Source organism: Tamandua tetradactyla, chromosome 2 (genome assembly GCF_023851605.1).
Source record: "Tamandua tetradactyla isolate mTamTet1 chromosome 2, mTamTet1.pri, whole genome shotgun sequence".
NCBI lineage: Eukaryota > Metazoa > Chordata > Mammalia > Pilosa > Myrmecophagidae > Tamandua > Tamandua tetradactyla.
In genome coordinates, this window is record NC_135328.1 from 10,725,810 (window position 1) to 10,747,693 (window position 21,884).

Sequence of the window (21,884 nt, forward strand, 5' to 3'; positions counted from 1 at the left end):
CTGCTGGTTGGGAACCCACACTTGGAGAACCATGGACATAAGTGAGTTGCCTGCCCTCACCTGTCTCTTACTGACAGTTGTGCTCCCTCTAATTTATGATGATGTTTTCATCACACTTCATGTCATGTATCCCAGGGGCCATGCTGTGAACTTAAAAGTGGAAGATTAATAAGCATTTATAACTCTACGCAATCATTGCTGGCAGATCAAATGCCACCTGCCAACCACAATTTATTTATAATGGGGTTTATACATATTTATAAGTTTGCAAGCAACAAATGCAGTTTTAAAACTGGTGCATTTTATAGCCACCAGAAAAATTACAACTTTATACCAGGACTTGTGAATGTCAATTGCACATGTGTGTGTGTGTATATATATATATATATATACACACGCACACATATGCATACATTTATTAAAATGGACATGCATCACTTTTTGTGCATACATATGTAGTTTGTCTGGGTGTCTGCATCTTGGGACTTCTCACTGGGATTTGGTTTTTTAATTAACAGGGACAACTAGAAAGTGGAACACATCTCAAGAGTTTGGAGAGTGATCAGGTCCTGGCATTTGTAGACTCTACAGGACCTGGGAAACAAGATGTAGGAGCCACTGTGGGATATTATAGAGGGTCATGAGGGAAGAGAAGCCAGAGGGGAAAGACAAAGGAAAGCAGAGGACAAGAGGACAGATGTAGGATAAAAGGTGTTTGGTCACAGCATCCAGGCTTTGCGAACTGTGCTTCCTCTTAACCTCATTTGTGCATGAGTTCACTGACTAAGCAAGTGTTCACTGAACAACTAACTAATGGGTAGCCAGTATGTGGTGCACAGGATAGAGAAATGAGGCCACATGGCATCTGCCTGTCTGAGTTTATACTCTAGCAAGAAGTAAAAATGTACACGAGGATGCTGGAGTGTGTGAAGCGTTTCAATGGTGGTGCATCCAAGTTCAAAGGACTCTGGAGGACGAACTCCCAAGTTGGCCTGGGAATCTGCAAAGGCTTTGCCAAGTGGGTGGCAGATGCTGCATGTTAGAAGAGGTAGATGCAGGTCATAGACACCACTGTGAATGAAGGAATTGCCAATGTGAGGAGGTGGATGCTAGAGGAGAGGGGAGCCACACTCAACATCACTTCCTTCCCCCTTCCTCCTTCCGGAGATGCTCTAATAGAATCCTGAGACTCCAAACGCACAGGGCTCCTTTCAACAGAAGCTGCGAGAGCCAGACTTATTAAAGCAAGCAGCTGATGTGAAATCCCATACAACTTAAGTTGCAATTTTGTTGTTTCACTTTAAAATGCTGAAGGTAAGGGAAAAATATGCAATTGGGGCATAAATGCTGTGGTCCTTAGCTTTTGAGGTTACTTATTATGCTCATCTAGGAAGTTTTATTGTTTTGTTTTGTTTTTTTACCATATCCACAATTTCTAACCATCAAAATCAAGCAGCAAATGAATGGGCAAATCTATCTCTGAACCTTGAGTTATTATTATTTTTTTTTTTGGTAACAACTATATGTTGGCTGCAAGTAGAATGTTCTCTGTTCACTTGAATTTTGAATATAACTTGTTTCAGAATAAATATTGTACAATTAAGAAAATGAACGTTTCTTTGTATTCAGAATTAAACATTTGGTGTTTAAAGTCAAGCATTAGAAGATGATGCCATGTAAATTTTACATGTAATAATAAGATATTTATGACTTTTTAAAAAGCATTTGGATGGTAATTTCTGCATATTGATAAATGAATATTTGAAAATATTTTAAGGTTTTTCCTGTTAGTTTTTTTAAAACAAAAAGAATTATTGTAATGGTCTCTATGTCTTGGCTTATCGCCAGTTCACCACTTTCTACTTTGATACTGGAAGGGAATTGGCTTTTAGGACATCTCTGAGGAGTGGAAATACAAAACAAATTAGAAATTTTGGAAGAAAAATGATTTAACTTACGCTATTTGGCCATTTTAGAGATCTGACAATACAACTGGTGAGAATTGGCTTAAATTTTCTCCTCACCTTTAAAGAATACATTTCTCTCCTTCAGGGAATGATGTGTTTTCCAATTACTGTCCCTTCATGATGGTCAAGTGGAGGGATCTGCATAGCATTCCCAGGTGTCACCCCTGTATGCCAGGAGCAGACACGCCTTTAGGTGATGCTGTACTTCTCCTTATAATTGGCTATTGGAAATGTGCCTTTATTATCGGAATAATGGTGTGTGCATTTCTGATTATGTAGCAACCCTTTGGATATGACTTAGCTACTAATAAAAACATTTGGGTGTTGAGGTTTTGCACTTGTAGATACCACTTAAAAGCATGGAATTGATAATTTAATCGTAAGTTTTCTATGAAGTATACACCTTGTTGCATTTCCATGAAAGGCGTAATGACCATGGCTCAAAGGGTTGGAAGAAACAATTGTTTTCTAAAGTGTTTAACCGTGTAAGTGACTGTAGCTGTAAGTCTGTTGGCAATAAAGAATATTGTGAAAAGTCCCTTTCATTTGAATCTTACGTGGTCTTGCAGAAGAGGCCCAGTTTGGAGAGGGGTTGGAAACTTTCGCAGAGAAAGTCAGTCTTCTCAGTTATTCCCCAAGAAAGCTCCTTCAAAAAGAGATCATGATGAAGCCTTGCAGAATATGGCGCCTTGGCAGAAGCCTCCATTCGAGGGGATGTATGTTAAATTATGTGATTCATCTCCCGCTCGGCTCTTGGGCAGAGTCACAAGGGGACAGATGGGCAAGAAGGTTGTGTTGGCAGAATTCTTCATGGGTTGCAGTGTTACACTGAACACCGGCCTCTTCTTCATGTAGAACACAGGAAGGTGAGGCAAACGCTTACCATGTGCAAAGAAGAAAGCCCGGGTGGAGGGGTCATTCTACCTGGTCTACCACGTATACAAAAAAAATCCCAGCAAATGGAACAGAACCAAATGCCCCACCTCTTTTGGCTGCATTTTTATTGCCATGACTCTTGAATTTTCCTCCCTATCCAAAGAGCAACCCAATGAGCTTCTTCAGCAGTAAGCTCTGTCAAAACCTGCACACAGCATCCCCAATAGACCAACGCGTCAATGAAATACCATCCATGATAGTGGGGAAATTTAGAGGGACAAAGGTTATTTGGGTTCTAAAAGTGGGTTAGTTCCCGAAATACTGAGACGCACCAGTCCCAGCTGACAAGTAAGGCTGCCAAAAATGCACACCAGTGGTGGCCCCAGAGATAACAACCCCACAGCAAGAACTCCCAAGAACAGGTTTCTACAAAGGCTATTCTGCTCTGTTTTTTGTTTTTGTTTTTGTTTTTTAACAAACATAGATTGGAAATAGTAAAGGTTGCTAAGTGAAATGGGAGTAGGATTTAACGCATATGTTCTCTGTGGTGTCTATGACCACCTCTTGCCAAACTTTATGGTTATGACTCAGAGACACTCAACTTGTTAGGAGGGTACATATTTGTAGCAGAGTTGATTTTTTTTCTACATACATCAAATGAACACAGCTATCTTTTAGATGTATTTTTAATTCGGATGGCTTGTGTTATCTCAGAGGCCCTACATCACCCATGCACAATACTCCTAGTGGGAACAATGGCTAGGGGCTCCCTGGAAGAGTCCATGGATGAAAACCGGCACACTTAGATATTGGGGAAGATGAGCTTATGATGCTAAGTGGTATTAATATTAACTCAAGAGATCCAGGCCCCCAAAGCAGCTCATTTATGTCAAAATGATATAAATCAAATTCTGAAGACATTTCTTTACTTAACTGAAGACATGATACCAAACACTTTGGCTCACAGATGCATTTGTTGTTTTTGTTTTCTTATGCCAGGAACTTACTACTTTGTTTTCTATTTTGCAATTTGGCAAGAGAGCAAACTACTTCCCAGTGACAGAGAGAAAGCAACAAAAAGTGTTCCACCATTGATAATCTCTTTTAAAACAGGCTTTATCTCATCTGTAACAAGAATTAGGAGAGTCCTTGGTCAGTACATTGATATTAGCAAACATCCAAGGAAATATTTCTCAAGAAGAGCAACTTCCATAGGTAACAGGAGTCAGTTTCTCTATGAAAAAGTTATCATTGTATTAAGACTTTTATTTTATTTAGTCTTTACTCAGGCAAAATTCTCCCTGACACCAAAACTCTAGGGGGCTCTGATGAGAGCTTTGCTTGAGTAAGAATTCTTTTGAAGGTGGTTTGTTTTTGTTCTAGTTTACAAAGAGCTCAAAACATCACCTATGCACTTGCGAGAGCCCTACAAATGCATGTGATTTTCTTTTTATCTGTTCTGTATTGCATGTAGAATCCCTGGGGGTGGTATATACAAAATGCCTTCTAAGTAATCCCTATATTAGATCAACAGAGCAGTACAGGATCAACCTATGTTGAAAAGTAAAATTACAGTATCATGTACATATTGTTAAAATACACCTCTTTGAAGACTGCATAAACTGCAGGTAATATTTCTAACTTGACAAACTCCTCTTTCTAATAATCACCATGTCACCTTCCGGGGAAGCTGCTGAATTGCTTATAGCCCCCAGCTATGCAGCTGTGACCACAGGGGCAGTTACTGACCTGGTGCTTTTCTAGCTGAGCACCAATCTCCATGTTGGATCAAGTGCTGTCAGAAATCACTCCTAATTAAACAGAGAATTTTCATTACATTAAATAGACCACAGTTTCTGGCAACTGGGAAAGGTGAAACAGATCAGCGGTCTGCACCCCAGCTTCAGCCTTGTGGGCTCTTGGTGGTTGTGGTGGCACAGGCTTCACATTGGCTCACGTCTCTGTGATCTGGAGAATCCCCCAAATAATCACACATATCGGCCGCTGGATCTGCTTAAAACTACATCTGGAATCTGTGACTGAAAAGAAGCGCAGGCTCAACTTAGGAGGACCTGAGCCCATAGAACTAATCTGTCTTCTCCAGGATCCTTCTGATTTGGACCTTACAAGTGAAGTCCCTTCGCAGGATGGTTGTGGGCCAGACCCACCCATCTGGGGCCAGCAGTGGACAAACCCTTTTGGTGAACCTGGACCTTAAGAATTTGCTTCACTCTTGTCTTCATGTCACCCGAGGAGCCTGGGACGAAGACACCCCTTAATTCACAGCTATATTCTTATGCCTCTTTGTCTGGTCAGAACATATTTGTATAAACTATTGTATAATTGCATGATATGTGGCTACATTATGTACGTACCATACGACAAACACCCAAAACACAAATACTATGTACCATAAAAATGTACAAATAAACAAGCATCCATTTTATGCACAATAAATGTAGTGTAGAGTTATCAAAACATCATCCGGAGGCACACTGAGAAATACATTGTGCGTTGATGACACAGGACCTTCCCTCTTCGTGAACCACAGAAGGAAAGAAAGGCAGGTGAGAGTCAGCCTAAGGTGGTGGATGACGTCAGCAGCTTATTATAGTCAGGAAACTCCAGAGCTTGATGCAGACAAGGCACGCTGACTACACTGAGATGGGCTGGCAATTCCTTGGGCTCTGCTCCTTAAGAGATGCCCACACTGGGAAGGCCATCCAACCCAGTGACCACTCTCGAAGTCCCCACGTGGAAGTGACGCATGTGAGAGAGAAGAACGTGAAGCGAAAGCTGGCTGCCACATCCCCCCGTCGTTTCATTGCCTGGGGATGTCAGGATGCTCACTTTGCTCCTCCTAGCCAGTGTCCTCACTTGCAGAGGATCCCGTTCTGCAGGGTTTTGTTTTTGTCGATTGCGCAGGACGAGGTGAGCATTTGGGGGAGGTCTTCCTTGATCTTTGGGGAATGGCTGCTGTGGTTGCTGCTGCTCGATTTGCTTCTGCTGGGGTCGAGAGCCGGCTGGGCAGGCGAGGCACGGGCACCCTTGCCCCTGACCAGGCAGGTGCAGACCAGGCGGAAGAAGGCGCGGCGCATCTCCTTGCTGGCCAGTGTGTAGATGATGGGGTTCATGGCGGAGTTGAGTACCGCCAGTACGATGAACCACTGGGCTTCAAACAGGACGGTACACTCCTTGACCTTGCACGCCACGTCAATGAGGAAGAGAATGAAGAGCGGGGACCAGCAGGCAATGAACACACTCACGACGATTACCACTGTCCGCAGCAGGGCCATGGACCGCTCCGAGTTGTTATGATTGGCCACGTTGCGGCTGCTGGACTTCACCAGGAAATAGATGCGCGCGTAGAGGATGACGATGGTCACCAAAATAGCTATGAAGATGCTGATGCAAAATGCGATGTACTTCTTGGAATAAAGAGGCAAGATGGTGGAGCAATCAGGGAGATTGTAGAGGCAGTTCCAGCCCAGGATGGGTAAGGCGCCTAGGGAAATCGCAATGAGCCAGCACATCCCGATGAGAAGGAAGACTCGGTGCTTCTTGTTGGCGTCGTAAGGCCTCATTTTGATCATCGTCAGGTGTCTCTCAATAGCAATGGCCAGTAAGCTGCAAGTGGATGCCCCAAGAGCCACAAACATACTGCCTTCCCGTATAAACCAGACCGTTGGGGACAGGCTTAACGTCTTCTTGCCGGACATCAAGATGTTGACCTTGTAAGCTATGCCGGCCAGCAGGTCGCAGAGAGCCAGGTTGCCGATGAAAAAGTACATGCGGTTGTGAAATTTATTGTTTTTCCAGATGGCGATCAAAACCATCAGGTTCTCCAAGACGATGAAACTGCAGATGATCAAGAACAACACTGTGGTGAGTGGGCTGCCCTCAGAGGTGTCCTTCAGCCTGCCCGCCAGTTTGCCCACGTAGTTGTAATGCTCGTGCAGGGTCTCATTCCCCTGGGAGGGCTTATCTTGGGGGCTGAGGACAGTCGCCATCCCCGGCATTCACAGACGGCTAGTGCCAAGAGCCACCAGAGGGAGCTCTAGACACATCCTCCGAGGCACTCTTTCTGAGGAAAGACGAGGAATGAGTTTGATTCGTACATCAAACTCCTGTAGGAACGTGGAAGACAGGCTCCTGCAAAAAAGATAAAAAGGCAGTGGACGCCCATGGATAGACTGAACAGCACCGAGAGACTATTAACAAGGAAGCTGGAGAAAGACATAAACATACTGAAGCATTTGGTCGCGTATAGACTGCAGAGTGGTTTTTAAATACATTTCAGATCTGTAGAACATTGGGGGAAGCCATGAACAATAATTTGATGTCTGCTGTGGCCGGGTTGGGAAATCCAATATATGAGCGGCAAGATCATTGAATCACGTAACGAAATTGAATCACCAATGAACCCTCCAGCTACCCCTACAGGAGCTGGAATGCCATTATACCTAGTTACTAAGAGAGAAACCGAGGATTTTCTCAGTACAAAAGGAAAAAAAAAAATAGAATGGAATCGGGAATGATGCTCACTTCACTTCGGAGACCTCCCTGATCCTCCCTGATGAGTTCTGGGGCGACACTGTAGGAAGCACCTACGCTTTCCAGACAGCCTGCCCCGGAACTGGCTCCAGAGTCAGAAAACAGGTTGTGATGGACTGAAGGTCTGCCTGGGGCCCTGACCACACAGCTCAGGATCAAAGAAACACCCACTGCCCTACTCGGCAGCAGCATCTGAAACCGGGTGAGGAAAGGAATAGAAACGTCTCAACATGGAATCAATTCCTGCTGAGGCTAAAGGAAGAAAGGGGAAGCAGTGACAATCAAATGGGCTTCAAGTGTGCCTTAAAAAAATTCAGGGGCCTGACAAACGCGGCAGAATGTTAAAAGTTGGTGGAGCTGGGGATATGGGTGGGGGTTATGTTGGAGTTCTCTGTGCGGGTTTTATATTAGTTTTGCAACTGTCCTGTAAGTTTGAAATTCGTCCAAAATACATTTAAGAATGAAGAAAATTCAGGTGCCTGAATAAGTAAATATAACCGTCTAATACCCCAATCCGAAACCAACGCATCTCAGTTGAAAGAATCAATAAATTTGATTCCAAATTTATTATTTGATTCCAAAATAAATTTGGAAGCAGCAGTGAGATGGTGAAGGCAGTGATACAAAAATCCAGCCCGGATGGTCCCAGAATTTTAACCCTTCACACCCCCGACCCTGAATACTTAATGCCTCCTCTAAATCCCACCCACCCAGGGCTAATATGTATCTACTTCCTGCAGTGTTGATTTTGAAGTAGAGGCAATTATCATGCCAGGAGTTGTTTTCAGTGGACTTGTTTAGTTTAAATTAACTTGATTTGAATATTTAAATACCCAATTAAGATCAAATGAGGTTGATTTCCAACAGCCTAGTCTGTGTATTAGGTGAAGATTTTTTACTTTCCTCAACCCTAAATTTGACTCAGAGACAAATGGACTACTCTTTAATGCAATGGGGCTCAACATTTTGGGGCGTGATAGAATTCGAAGGCCTCATCCACCCTTCAAGCTCATTCCCAGGCATGGAGAAAGGCCCACAGGGGACCTCTGTCCCGTGAAGGACTGGGAGTTCTGTGTGGCGGCTAGATTGTAGGTGTGAGATGCAGAGCAAGTTGCAAATAGGTTTCCCACCGATGTGAACCTCCTGGGTAAATGCTCTCCTGTCACTCCAGGGTGGCTGGTCCTGGGGCCCTGTAGGTGCTATCATAGCTCTCCTCTCCTCTTTGATCAGTTTGGACATCTTGGATTTTCTGACCCCTGGAAGAAATGGCCCCACTGTTTCTTTGCAGAAATTTCTTCCAGTGTCATGGAACTTCGATGAGTCAGTTGCACAGAAACCACCACGTGGGCTCCAGCTTCTGAGCCGAAATCATCCCTCTGCCCTCCAGACCCTCCCTGGCCCCTAGGTGAGTGCTGCCTGCGGCTACGGAGGACTTGGAAAGCCCAGGTCAAGTTCAATGCCAAGTGCTGGGAGAAAGCTTTATCCTTTGGCCACACCCTCTCCCAAGTCTCAGAAAGAAAAACAAATGAGTTTTGAGGCTGGGCTAATGATAAAGGAATGCGGCTATCTCCCCCTTTCCTGGATGAACCCATTTCAGGCAGTGTAGGACCCTGGGGCCTGCCTCCCCTGACCACTATACTTCCAAGCCAAGAGGCACCTCCTCATCCCCGGGGGCCCAACACCCGACAGGGAAGACACTTGTCCCAATAGCCTGAGGCTCCAAAAAGAGGACGATTGGGTTTTGTCTGATAGACAGACTCAGGTGGCTCCTTTCTCACCCTCTCCTGTCAACTCTTGCCCCTCCTAATTTTTATCTGTATCTTGTCCACCCTTGAAACTGCAAGTCAAATTCTACCTTACTTGGTAACTTTTCTGGAATCAGCACAGCCATCCGTGACTTTTCTCTGCTGCTGTATAGAATTTATTTAAAAACAAACTGCAAAATTGCAAGCTGTCTTTCTAAGAATAGAAATAATAACAGCAGCTGATATTTTCTGAGCATTTATACATGCCAATTATCATGGCAGACAATTCCCCTGGAGTATTTTATTTAATCCTTGCAGCAACATTGAGTTTGCATTATAATCATTGCTATTAATAATAATAATCATTATTATTAGGAGGAGGGGATTGAGGAACTGGTCTCATCTCCCACAGTGACAACAGAACTGATCCTACAGCTCAGATCCTTGTCCCCAATCATCCAGAGTCCCGCCTCCCCCATCAGGCTGGCACCTCTCGGGGGCAGAGACCCCATCTTTCACAGCACCTTGTACACTGATAGGTGCTCAGTAAATGCCTGTGCCATTTAGCATCTGCCCAGCTATTTCTTTCTTTCTTCATCTGTCAGCAGTGACTGGAGATCTATCTCCATGGTCTGCGCTTGGCTGGGATTCCATCCCACGGTGGCTTCTGCCCATGTCCCGCCCCCACCCACCTGACTGAGCATGCCGCCCTTCAGGCCCCCACCCCAGTTATTTTTACCAGCCCTTCTAACACCAGCACCACCCTCGACACCAGCACCGCCCTCGACACCAGCCGGCTGAGCAGCGTTTTGCTTTTCTGCAAGTTGGACAGCTGTGTGAACTGCACCGAGTGTTTGCTTCTTCGGGAGAAGTGGCACGGACAAAAAGAAACACGTGTGGTTCCACCTGAAAAGTTTTAAGCAAATAGTGCCGGGTGCCAGTTCCGTGAGGGCTTCTTATTTCTTCAGTGGCAGGATGGGCGGGGGCGGGAGTCATTGTACTCCAGGAACGGAGGAAATGGCCGAAGCTCCCGGCTGGAGCGAGAGAGACCTTGGAGCTACTGCACCGGGCGAGGCAGCCTGGGGTCCTGTCCCGTGGCTGCCCCTCTCGTTCCAAGACGTCACTGTGCTTAGTTTATCTAAAAATGTCCCTTGGCTGTCTGCCACATCACTAGGGGATTTCTGTCTCAGGAACCGATGATGGCAAAGTCTGTGGTTAACCAGGGTGTATTACGTTAGCGACTGAGGTAGCACTGGGATAGTCCAAATTATGAAAATAGAGGAGCGCCGCCTAAAACGACAAAGGAGGCGGAAGTGTTCCTGGATTCCAGCCTGAGCTGGGGAAGGACACTTTGAGCATCAGCTGAAAACCGGGAGACCTGGAATTAACAGAATGTCGGAAGACCACCTGCTCTACTTCTCCTCCCCATCCCCGCGGTGCCTCCATTTGATCTACTTCGTGATACCTTCTTAATAGTCTCCGGATTTTATATTTCGCCAACAGCATGGCTAGAGCGGAAACAAGTCCCTTTAAAATGGCTGGATTTGGATTTGCTCTCAGAAGTGAAGAGCCCGTAGAACAGGCCAATGGTTCCATTCTACAGCCTCCCTGTCCCTTTTTTTAAATTCCTGCATATGTAGAGGTTTTATAAAACTGAGCAGAGCAGAAAACAAGCAAATAACTGAAATAAAGTCAGCAATAAAGCAACCACAATAAAGATGGCATAAAATATGCCAGAGATGCATCAAAGCCAGGAGTTTTGAGAGCAAACATAATTTTTCCATTAATGCTTTGATTTAGCATTTTCCTTAATTAAGTATCCATCACTCAAGGAGTCTATTTCTCAGAACACTTTTTGTTAGAGACTCTTCATCTTGCACCACTGAAAGGTAGATTTGGGCTCTCTTTGAACTATGCTTGTGTCTAAGCATTACTGGGCATGGTCAAAAGCATCTCATGGGCCAGGAGACCACGTTTCCCCTCCACTCTTGAGGGGTAGCAGCCACACACCTCGAGTTTGGCAGAAGACAGTCCCAGAGTTCCTCTTACTTCCCATTCCATCCGTAAGCCCTGCTCAAGACAGGTGTGGGGGTACAGTGGGGGGCCAGTCCCTAGGGAGCAGCCTTCTCTGGAGCAGCCACTTCACTGTAGAAGTGCTGGGTACCACAAAGATGTAAGATAACTAACAGCAGGGCATGGTAATGTTCCAAAATCCTGGACACCTTCGTGAGACCAGCACCCAGAAAAGCTGCTGGACAAGACCAGCTCCAGGACAAGACCAGCTCCAGCAGACTCTCTGATGCCCCCTTCTAGTCACTGCCTGCCCCAAATAGTAACCAACTGTCTGGGCACCCAAAACCCTAGAAGAGCTTGGCCTGTGTCTGACCTTCGTATAAATGGCATGTGATCATATCTGGCAACTTTCTCTCAAGAGGGTGCTGATGAGGGTTGAGAGTCAAGTTACATGCAGATGTCAAGAAATCATCCTCAGTGCTCTTGTCGTATGGCTACACCAACGTCTGCCATGCTTCTGTTTGTGTGCAGGGGTTAGACGTAGTACTGCTAGGACAGGTTGAGGACAGTTTTGGTGAACATGTGCCTGCACGCATTTCTATGGGGCCGACCCTGATTTGTGAGTGGAGTGTTGGTTTATAGTGTGGGCGGGCTTCAGGGGTGATGAGAACTTGCTGCATCACCTTCCCTGAGAATGGGTACTGGGAGGGGTGTCTGTAAAAGTTCTAAGTTTCCACCTCCCTGCATCCTGCAAAAGTCTCAGTATGTGAGGAGTAGGGGGCAGCCCATAGAGGACAAGATTTACATATTATAACACTTACAATTTGCTTTATTTAAGAATACAAATATCTGTAACTGCCAGTGATTATTCGTTTGCTTTAATGTTGTTAAAGTTTGTTGCTGCTCTATTTCCATGTGAACACTTAAAAATAAAAGCCCAATGCTGAGAAATGTGGCTATGTGTTGACTAATTCTACATGTATTCAGAAAGCTGGGGTATCTTATAGAAGAGCCAAGAATAATGAAAATCTCCAGGATGGCCTTTCTCATTAACAGCCATCTTTGAACAGAAAAAGATTCCAATAGTGAGCTGCCAACTTGAATAGATTCTCACTTGTAAGGTCATTAGCACAAAGCACTCACTTCCAAGTGCTTAACAAGAAGCATTGCCCTGACAACCAGGGAAGACCTATCCTTTCACCCTGCCCTGCTATGGCCTTAAATGTTTTATTGTTTGCATCCTCAGTTATTTCATATTTAATGCCCATATTTGAACTTTCCTTGTTTCTATTCAATAAAGACTGGGGAATGCAAGAGCTTTCACAGCATCCTCATTAAGTTGGCACTGCGGAATCCAACCCCAGAACATTCTAACACCAACCCTTCCACTTTTTGATGGGAAGGAGTAAGAGGCCTTCTGAAGATAAGTGCACTGGGTATGATCCCAAGTTAAACCCAGGCCGAAGTCCATGAAGCTTACCTTTCCCTTCATTCCACCGAGAGCAGTGAGCCTGGAAGGGGTAGGGGAGGGCAGATGGATTCCAGATGTGCTTTTTACTCTAGCAATTCACTTTCTCTACGCATGTCAACTTGAAAAATAAACAAACTATAAAAAGAAGGAAAGGAAAAAAAATTAAAGGAATTTCCTCCAAACCTGGTCTCTTTCTCTCTCTCTCTCTCTTTAGTGGCATAAAAGAAAAGCACAATAAGACGAGAGAAAAGTCTCCTGGTCAAATGTCGGATGCTATATATATATATATATATATATATTATTTTTTTTTTATATAGGCTGCCATCTTTTTAAAAGACATGCTCTCCCAGTGAAATAAAATAGCTCCTCATCCAAAATAAATTAAAAACCAAGCATTTGCCAATGCTTGTAAAGTTCTTGGAAAGCAAAAAGCTTTTTTTTTTCCTTAGAAAGTAAATAATGAGTTGGAAATTCTATGACTTCAGCAAAATCATTTACTTAGGCATGCTTTCTCCTGCTCCCAATTTTTTAGGTATTTTAGGAGCTAGTTCATTGTAAGATGCTTATATTGCACACTGAGGAATCTCGCACGTTGGAGACTTTGATCTTGGTGCATTTCTGAAATGCACCCAGTGAAATAACACCCATTTTACATAAATCAGGTAAAGAGTTGACATGATTCCCCCCTTTTCTTCAACAGAGCATGGAAGTAAAATGGACCCCCAGGTCAGACTTCCTGTTTCCAAATGGCTTTTCTACAAGTCATTATCTTTGGCAAACATGACTCCAATGTTAATGTGAATCTGGGAACAGTCCCCAGAAATCCCAGATATTCAAGTTCTGTGTCACAGAAACACTTGGGTACGTGCCCCCAAGAGTCTGCCTTAGGGAATGTTCTCCTGGGTGTCAGGCTTGTCCAGTGGAAGGCAATTGCTCTTGGTACTAGAAAACTTCCGTCACATCCTTTGTTTCTCAGCCAGCCTTTTTCAACTGCTTCTACTCTGCTTGTTCTTATCAAGCGCACAGAACTGAATTTTTATCCAGACTTCAACAGGCCAAAGAGAAACACATGCAAGTGAGCTACGCAAGGCATCTAAAGAACATGCAAACAAGAGGTGTCCTGCCTAAGCAGGGTCTAATTGGGTGGTCCCTTCCATCCTCTCTGGAAAGTAATTGTCTTATTCAATGGCACCACACCTGTGCCAAGAGTTGCATCTTACATATGTTATATACATCATTTGAAGTCCCCATGGCGGTATCTGTCTTTTCAGTGTAGATGGGAGGAAATGAGGCTTGCGGTAGGATGGAGAGTGTTTTGTCCTGAGTCACAGGGCTTGAAGGAGACTGTCCTGGCTGGGCGTCCGTATCATTTGGATCCTAGCACTGCACCGTGGAGATAAGCTTTCAGGAAGGCTACAACCTTTCAACTTGCTGTTTACCTACAGGATTGCAAGAACTTTGCCAGCATTCTTTTAGCACGGAATCACTTCTAGCTATTCTGCTAGCACAAAGTTGGAATGCTAATCTGGGGGCTTTGACGGTCTAATGTCCGGGCCGAAATATTTGGAAAATTTTGAAGCCAGGATAAATGGAGCCTCATCTTCAGGCTGAAAGTTATCTCCTGGCTCAGGAATTTCACTCTGGCCTCTAAACATGCTGACCTGGTACCAGGTTCACTTGTTGAAAAGTGAAAAAATCCACTCACTGGGTACCACTTTCTCCATTGAACTATTTTTTTTTTTCACCGATTTAAGAGACCACTGCCTTGTCTCTTGTAGACACAGCTTCAATTCTTCAAAAAGAGAAATCAAATAAACATGCCAACTTTATGACCCGGAATATAACAACAGCCATAACTGAAATGTGTTATTAACTGAATGATATGACTCCACTCAGTATATCCTTTTTTTTTTCTCTCTCAACATCATATTATCTCCAAACACCACTGGAAGATCCCCTAATTCGACAGGATATGTATGGCAAAGGAAAGTCTCCAAAATTAATAAGAAAGAATTTATGAAGCCAAAAGTGAAAGCATAGAAGGGCCCCCCTAACTCCAATACAGTCCCATGGATTTGGCTAACATAAATGGATTGCCTAAGAGAGGCTCTCCAACTTTATCAGGGTCTGGTCACAATCTAAAGTCCTGGCATAAGAAAAAGAGGGCTCTACAATAGGGAAACTCCAAGATTTTCAAGAGGATGCAATGCTCACATTCTCAATTTTTCTGTAATAAAATAAATATACAGATCCTATAGAAATCAAGGCATTTTTAGGAAGATGGAAGAGATACCATAGAATCAAATTAGCATCATAATTTCTAGAATGAGGAAAATCACTACCCTGAGTCTTGAAAAATGAGGTCATTAGTCCCAAACCTAAAATAACTTCTGTAGGAAATGGAAATCATGCAGCCTTTTATGGTAGAAAATTAGCATGGTCACACCCTTAAAGAAATTCAAGGGTATAAAGAAGGAAATGGCATTTTTTCATAGATGAAAATGGGTTGAGAAATTATTTCTTCTGTATCTTGGGCAGGGGGCTCTTTAGCTTACTTTGCCTTTTAGATCTCCTGTGTTAGGGAATGGGAGTGACCAGTTGGCCCAGCGTGAACATCTGTTAACTAAGAAAATCTAATGGTTCTTCCACGACACCCAGATTATTCATCCTTAGCATTGAGCTCTGCATCAATTATAGAAGTAACTATAACAGCTCTGCACATTTCCTCTGATCCCTGAGTACAGCACATTGAGACACACACAGACACACCAGCACCGCCATCACCAGCAGCAGACAGCTGAACTTCATACATACATAACCCTGCCCTCATGCTTTCTAGGAATTACATTTTTCTTAACCACACTTGCAAAATTTCCACCTATGAAGAAAAGAATATTGAAAAGATGAATTATGAACATGTGATTAAATATACCCATTGCGCTGTCTAATGTCCAGGCTTTGGAAAGACTGGTAACTGCAGGGGCTGAGTTACACTTAGCGGCGGGTGCCATGCATAGAGTGGACCTTCTGTTTTAAAATAAACATTCAGAAGAACTTGTGCTCATGCTCTTACCTTTTCTTTTTCTTAATGTTCAAACCAAATTGCATTCTTTTAAACAATCCAATGCCAAGTCCCTCTCATATTTAAATGCAAAACAGCACAAATAAATATGCCATTGGGAATATCCAATGCTAGTAGGCAGGCAAACGAGATAGAAACCATGTAGAGGCTGGGCTGCAGCACAGTGACCGCATCGCACCAGAGAAGGACTAATCCTGCCCGCTCTCTCAGCTTTGTCTCAGTTGTGAACGCGCAACCCAGTGCTTTTACGTGGGAAGTTCATTACTGGATTCCGAGACTTTATCTTCCAGACTCAGATTCTGGCAGTCCTAATTGCGTTGTTTGAAAAATAGATGGGAAAGTGGAATTTTGTGGCAATTATAATCAAAAAGGAATGATTTTCCCAGGCGAACGACCACAACCGCGACCCCCGCCCCCACAGCGTCTCCAGGCCCTCTTCCCAGGTCGGCTCCTAACTTTTAATTGTTCAAGGAAAACGTCGGATGGAACTTCCCCGTGGAAGAGCCACCTCTCTTTCATTCAGGGCCCCCAAATCTCTCTGGCTTTAAATGCTGTAGTTGTAAGTAAAAGGGATCATTCCCTTGTCGTGGCCCGGGAATGGGGTGGGATGGGGGAAGGGGCCGATGCTGAAGTGGTGCGCTCTGGCAGGCGCGGCGCGCTCCAGCCGCCCAGGTCCCTGTCCCGCCCCGGAACGGAGGGTTTTGTCATTAAAGCGGGCCCGGTTGGCTCCCATCTCGCCCCACTTTGTCCAGCCCCCTTCCCCCCGGCCGGCTCACCTCCATCTGAGAAGGGCGCTTTGGCCATCGCCATCCTGGTGGGTGGCCCACGAAGGTGCCCGGGACGCCCCTTCCTCCGTTCAGGTGCGAGCTGGGCTGCGGAAGACCGGGCAGTCCTGGGGATCGGAAGGTCGTGCGTGTCCCTGGGGTTCTCGCTCAAACTCGCCAGCCGCACAGCTCCAGCCACCGCGCTCGGCGCCGCGTCCCCGTCGCGTGTCGCGGGAACAGCCACTGCCGGAGCGAGCCCAAGCGCAAACTTTTCCAGCGGCCCGTCGGGGCGGGGCCACTAGCGGCTGCAGCCCCGCCTCCCGCCCCGGGGACCCGCCCCCCGCGCCCCTCCTGCCCCCCGCCCCCGCGGCCATCTGCCTCTGCTGTCTTCCCCGCTCCGGTGCGCCCGGGTCTGCAGGCTGCGCCGCGCCGGGCCAGGGCGACTTTCGCGCCACGCTGCCGCTCCGCCACCCACCCCCGTCCCCAAACCCTGTCACAGTTCCCTTGGGAGTCCCCGCCCCGGTCTGCGCCGCGGTGGGGGCCTCCCTCCTCCTCTTCCTCCTCCGCGGCCGGCCTCCACGTCCTGCGCCCACCAGGCCTGCCTCCCGGGTGCAGTCCTTGGGTCCCCGAAGACCCAGCGGTGGGCGAGTTGGGAACTGGTTCCGGGGGAGAAGATGCAGGTCGACCCTGCCTCGAGCGCCCGCGGGGAGAGGCCGGGCGGAGAGGGTTTTGACATTATTATTTTCATCAACATCGTTTCCGTCTGAAATTCACCGGCCACCGGTAGACTTCTAGGGCAGCATCTGGCCCCTGGAGACTTCTCCACCCGTCTCTCTCCTCCCTTTCTCAGCTCGCCTCGTCCCTCTCCTCCATCCCACCCTCCCACAGGCAGAGGCCAGGAAGATTGCTCCTGCATCCCATTCCTTCACGGGCACCTCGACCTTTGGGCTCGTGGCAGCACAACTCAGGCCAGCAGTAAACGGATGTCACCTGAGCCCCTCCGCGCAGCACAGGGGTTTGCCCCCTTTACGTGGCTAAATAAGATGCAAAGCACTTTATAAAGAAAAAGAAAAAAAAATCCCCTGTCAGGGGATTACCACAATTTTCTCCATTCGAAATGGAAAGCGAAGATATTGCTTGAGTGAACACGGAAACCACACAAGCTTTTTGGGGGTGGGAGCTGGAGAAAAAAGAAGGAAAAGGAGAGAGGACAGAAGGGGAAAGAGAAGGAGAAGGAAGAATAAGGAATCAGAAGCTCTGTTATCCAGACATTCCTGGACAGACAGAATTTGGGGCGTGTGGTGGTGTCTGGAAGGAGTGGTCCCACAGTCTGGAGTTTTGGGGGGAAAATCTCGGGTTTCCTGTCCCTGATTTGCATCTTGCAACTGGAGGACAAGCCCAGCACATCCTTCCTTTAAGTCAGGGAGCAAATACTGATTTCGGGTGTGATAGGCTCCTGACAGGTTAAGACATGGAGCAGAAGTTGTTGGCCTGCTCTCTTCTTCCCCATTGGAAACTCAAGTCTCAAGAAGAAGGATTCTGGGGGCCACTGCCCAGACAGACTGCAGCACTCTGGCCTGCCTTGGGGGACCGCGAATGGCAAGGTTAGTGCTGCTGGCACCTGCCTGGTAAGTGGCAGAACTTGGCCATGATCTCCATTTTTTGCTTAACCCAGTTTGCCAGTGTTACCGCTGGACTTGTCAAGCCTTCTCCACATTGTCGCCCACTGACCCTGTATGATGACTTGTGCACAGGTTCTGAGAAGCCATCCCTGTCCCAAATGGTCAGGGGGGCCCAATGTGCCTGCATTCGTTTAACTTCTGCAGTTTCAAGTCAAGGAAAGGAGGGTCACTTGCCACAGCCAGGCTAAAAAAAATACAGCACGTATGTCCATGTTACTAAAATGGTCATTTGGTTCATCAGCAGATCTGTTCATCTGGCTGCTTTGCACCATGTAAAGTTTACTACTGGACTATTGGCTGAAGTTTATTTGAACCACGCTTTTTCTTCTTTCACTGGAGAAAGTCTGTAACCTGGGTGCAGTCGCATAACCTTGAAGCCTGAATAATGTCTCCTAAAGCAATCTGAGGAAGCACATTACAGAAGCCCTGAGAAAGAATGAATATGTTCACCGCAGGTTCCCACCAGAGAGATACAGGGAATTGAAACCAGGCATCACCAAGACATTCCTAAAACTCCTCTTTAGACATTGCTCCTTTCCCTGAAGCTTCCCAGCCCAGAGCTGCCTTGGCCACTCATTGACCAGGCACTCCAGCCCCTCATTTCATCCCTCCCTCCCTTGACCTTAAATCTCAGCCACTGGACCCTGAAAAGGTCCCTCTCTGTCCAACGAAGCCCCTAGAGACCATCTTCTGTGAACTTTTCTTGAGAGAATCAGCTCTTCCTTAAGTTCAGCATCTTCTGTCAACAAGAAAAAGCTCTTCTTTATAGCTCAAAAACATAGAAGGAACAAGCAAGTTAGAAAGTTCCTATTCTGGATGAGATCACTGAGTCAGGAGGGCACATCCAGGGATGCTAATGCCTTAGTTTAGTAAAAATGTGTAGGAGAACTTGTTAATTGCATGGTGCTAATTGGAAAAGGAGAATCATTTTCTATTATCAGTGGAAAAATCTGACTGTCAGATTTAACTGGAGATCAGACTTAGCACCAGTAACCCTAGATCAGCTTGACATTATGTAATGCAAAATAAAGCATATCACATCACAAACGAAGGTTCTGGCCCGGGATATTTGACTCGAATCATCAAGCCTCTAGACTTCACTTCCAGTTTACAGGAAATAGAAGGGATATAGCAAACGAGCTAAGTGGTACCAGAGAGAAACAATCAGACAAGCCCAGAATGGGGGTCTTTCTATGGGTCAGTTGGCCTGGTCCCTTCAAAATGGTAATGCCATGAAAAAAGCTGGGGGAACCATTCTACCATAAAAGCAACTAAAAAGATGTAACGTGCTTAACAATATACAGGAAGCCTGCTTGACTTCTGGCTCTGCAAACCAGTCCTAAAAGACATTCTGGAAGATTTCAGTATGGATGGGATATTGAATGATATTATAGAACTATTGATAATTTTATTAGCTGTGATAATAGTGCAGTTTTTATACAGGAGAATGGCCTTATTAGGAGATGCCTGCTGAAGTATTTAAGGGTGTTTCAGTGTTTGAAGCACATTTTAAATGGTTCAGCAAAAGCAGTATACTCACACACACACACAAACATGGAGATCTAAATAGGTTGATATGACAAAATGTTAGCAATGATTAGGATCTAGGTGGTAGGTATGGGGTGGGGGGGTGGTTAGTATTTGTTTCCTTTTGTCTATATGGCTTGAAAATTTCTCAGAATAAAATGTTGGAGAAAAATAAAATGTCAGGCACAAAACAATTCAAAACTTCTTCCACCTCTGTGTCCAGGCTTCCAATCAAATCTAGGCTTAGTAAAATAAAAAGATGGTTTACATTTGTATACTTTTTTTTTTTTTTGGCATGGGCAGACACTGGGAATCGAACCTGGATCTCTGACATGGCAGACAAAAACTCTGCCAGCTGAGCCACCATGGCCCGCCCTATGTCTGTATGCTTTTGAAAAACCATATGGCCCCAAACTTGAATATGATTTGAAAATATATAAATGTGTAAAATGATATATGTATATACTATGCAATATACATTAGAAGTATATAATGTAAGCATACTGTATTTTAATATATTGCATATATAGTGCATATGAAATATAATATTAGGTATATATTTGCAATTTTAAATAAAGGAAATGTATCCAGTTTTCCAACATCCTGCAGCCTGGCAAACAGAAACAATATAGCTAAAAGACTTCCAGTTTTAAAATTCCAACCCAAAGTGCAACCTTTCCCCAACAAGGTCAACCCACTGCCAGAGCAGGGTATCACCTTGAAAGAGCTGAGTAGCTGAGAAGGACAGAGGCAGATGCCATAAAAGCACCTTCCTCCCTTCCCCCTTCTTTCCCAGCCTCTACTCGGAATCCTAGGACCCCTTTCCCAGGCCCTCTGTCAGAATTAATCTGTGCCCTGCGTGTTCGTAGCTCTGTTTTAACTCTTATCGTAAGCTACAGCAGGCAGTCCTGATTTGAGTAAATGAGCACATCACCTTGCTGATTTTCAAAGACCCCTTCTCAAGAGCCTGGAACGCAGTGTGCATTCAGCTATGTTTGCCCATCTGAGTTCACACGTATGAATGAGTTTATGGAGTAACAGTGCAAGACACACAGCAGCCGTGGGAGCCCTGAGAGGTTTGGAAGGAGATGGAACTTCTGGGGTTGGGGGGGGGGGCAGGGTCTGGTGGGTCCCAGGAAGTGTAGGAGAACATGGTACAGATAAAGAAGTCCAAGGAACTCGCCCCAGCTCACTGGGATAGGTAGGGAGTGGAAGAGCTTCTTTCTACTGCCACCTCTTCCTCCTGGAGTCAAGGAAATTAGCATGCTCCAGAGACAAGCCCACCTCCAAGCAGCTGGGGCTCTGCTTGGGATCAGGAGCCCCTCAAAGTTTTCTGTCCTACAACAGCAGAGAGAAAGAGGTACTGGGAGGATAAGATGGAAAATGGGTTAAAGGTGATGGGCTGGTGGAGGGGACAGTATAACATTTTAGACAAAAGAGATTATTTGTATAATTGTCTTAGTATTTATGTAAAGATGTTTACTCTATGTAAAGATGATTTATTCAGACTGTGTGCACATATTCACCACACATGGGTGAATTTATTTACCTTTATTTATCCAACAACGATTTATGGAGGGTCTCTCACATGTTCTAGATGCTTGGGATACAAGATTACACAAAACAGCGCAAATCCCTGCCCCAGTGGAGGTTTGATTTGTGCCTGTCATGACATTTAACTATGAAAAAGTTTTCAATGTGCTGGAAAGTTGAAAGAATTGAGCAATGAACGTTCATCTATCTGCCACACAGTTTCTACCATCCACATTTTTCTAGATTAGCTTTATCACGTGTCTACCCATCTATCCAGCCCCCAATCTGTCCATTGATCTGTCTGATTTTTGTATGCATTTACAAGCAATTTGCAGACCACACCCTGGCACACTCTGGCATGCTGCCTGTCTACCCTGCACCTCTTCCCAGCTCTGCTTTAGCTGCATTGCAGGCTTTGGTGGAAGGTCATGACTTGAGCAAATGTGCAGCCCCTCACCACCGCTGTCAGTAGACTTTGAGCTTCTTGAAGGTAACGGTTTTCAGAGACCCCTGCTCATATGCCTAATGCATGGTGTGTGCTATGGAAAATGTCTGTCAACCAGAACTTAATATTTGTTTCTAATCTGTTTTTGGGTAAAATTTACATGCAAAAAAATGCACAATTCTTAGCAAACCATTTCATTCGTGTTTGTGACAAATGCATCCACCT

General features: G+C 45.3%; 1 protein-coding gene across 2 annotated transcripts; it reads right to left on the reverse strand.

Annotated features, from left to right (window-relative positions):
• Positions 1-1,712: 1,712 nt before the first annotated feature.
• Positions 1,713-16,729, reverse strand: S1PR3 (sphingosine-1-phosphate receptor 3). 2 transcript variants are annotated; one of them, XM_077139557.1, is made up of 3 exons: positions 16,485-16,729; positions 12,636-12,761; positions 1,713-6,995 (listed from the first exon to the last, which is right to left on the reverse strand). In XM_077139557.1, exon 3 carries the CDS (start codon positions 6,860-6,862, stop codon positions 5,717-5,719), a length of 1,146 nt encoding a protein of 381 aa, XP_076995672.1. In that variant the 5' UTR covers positions 6,863-6,995; positions 12,636-12,761; positions 16,485-16,729; the 3' UTR covers positions 1,713-5,716. The 2 variants fall into 2 exon arrangements, with proteins under 2 accessions (XP_076995672.1, XP_076995669.1); XM_077139554.1 differs by lacking the exon at positions 12,636-12,761.
• Positions 16,730-21,884: the final 5,155 nt, after the last annotated feature.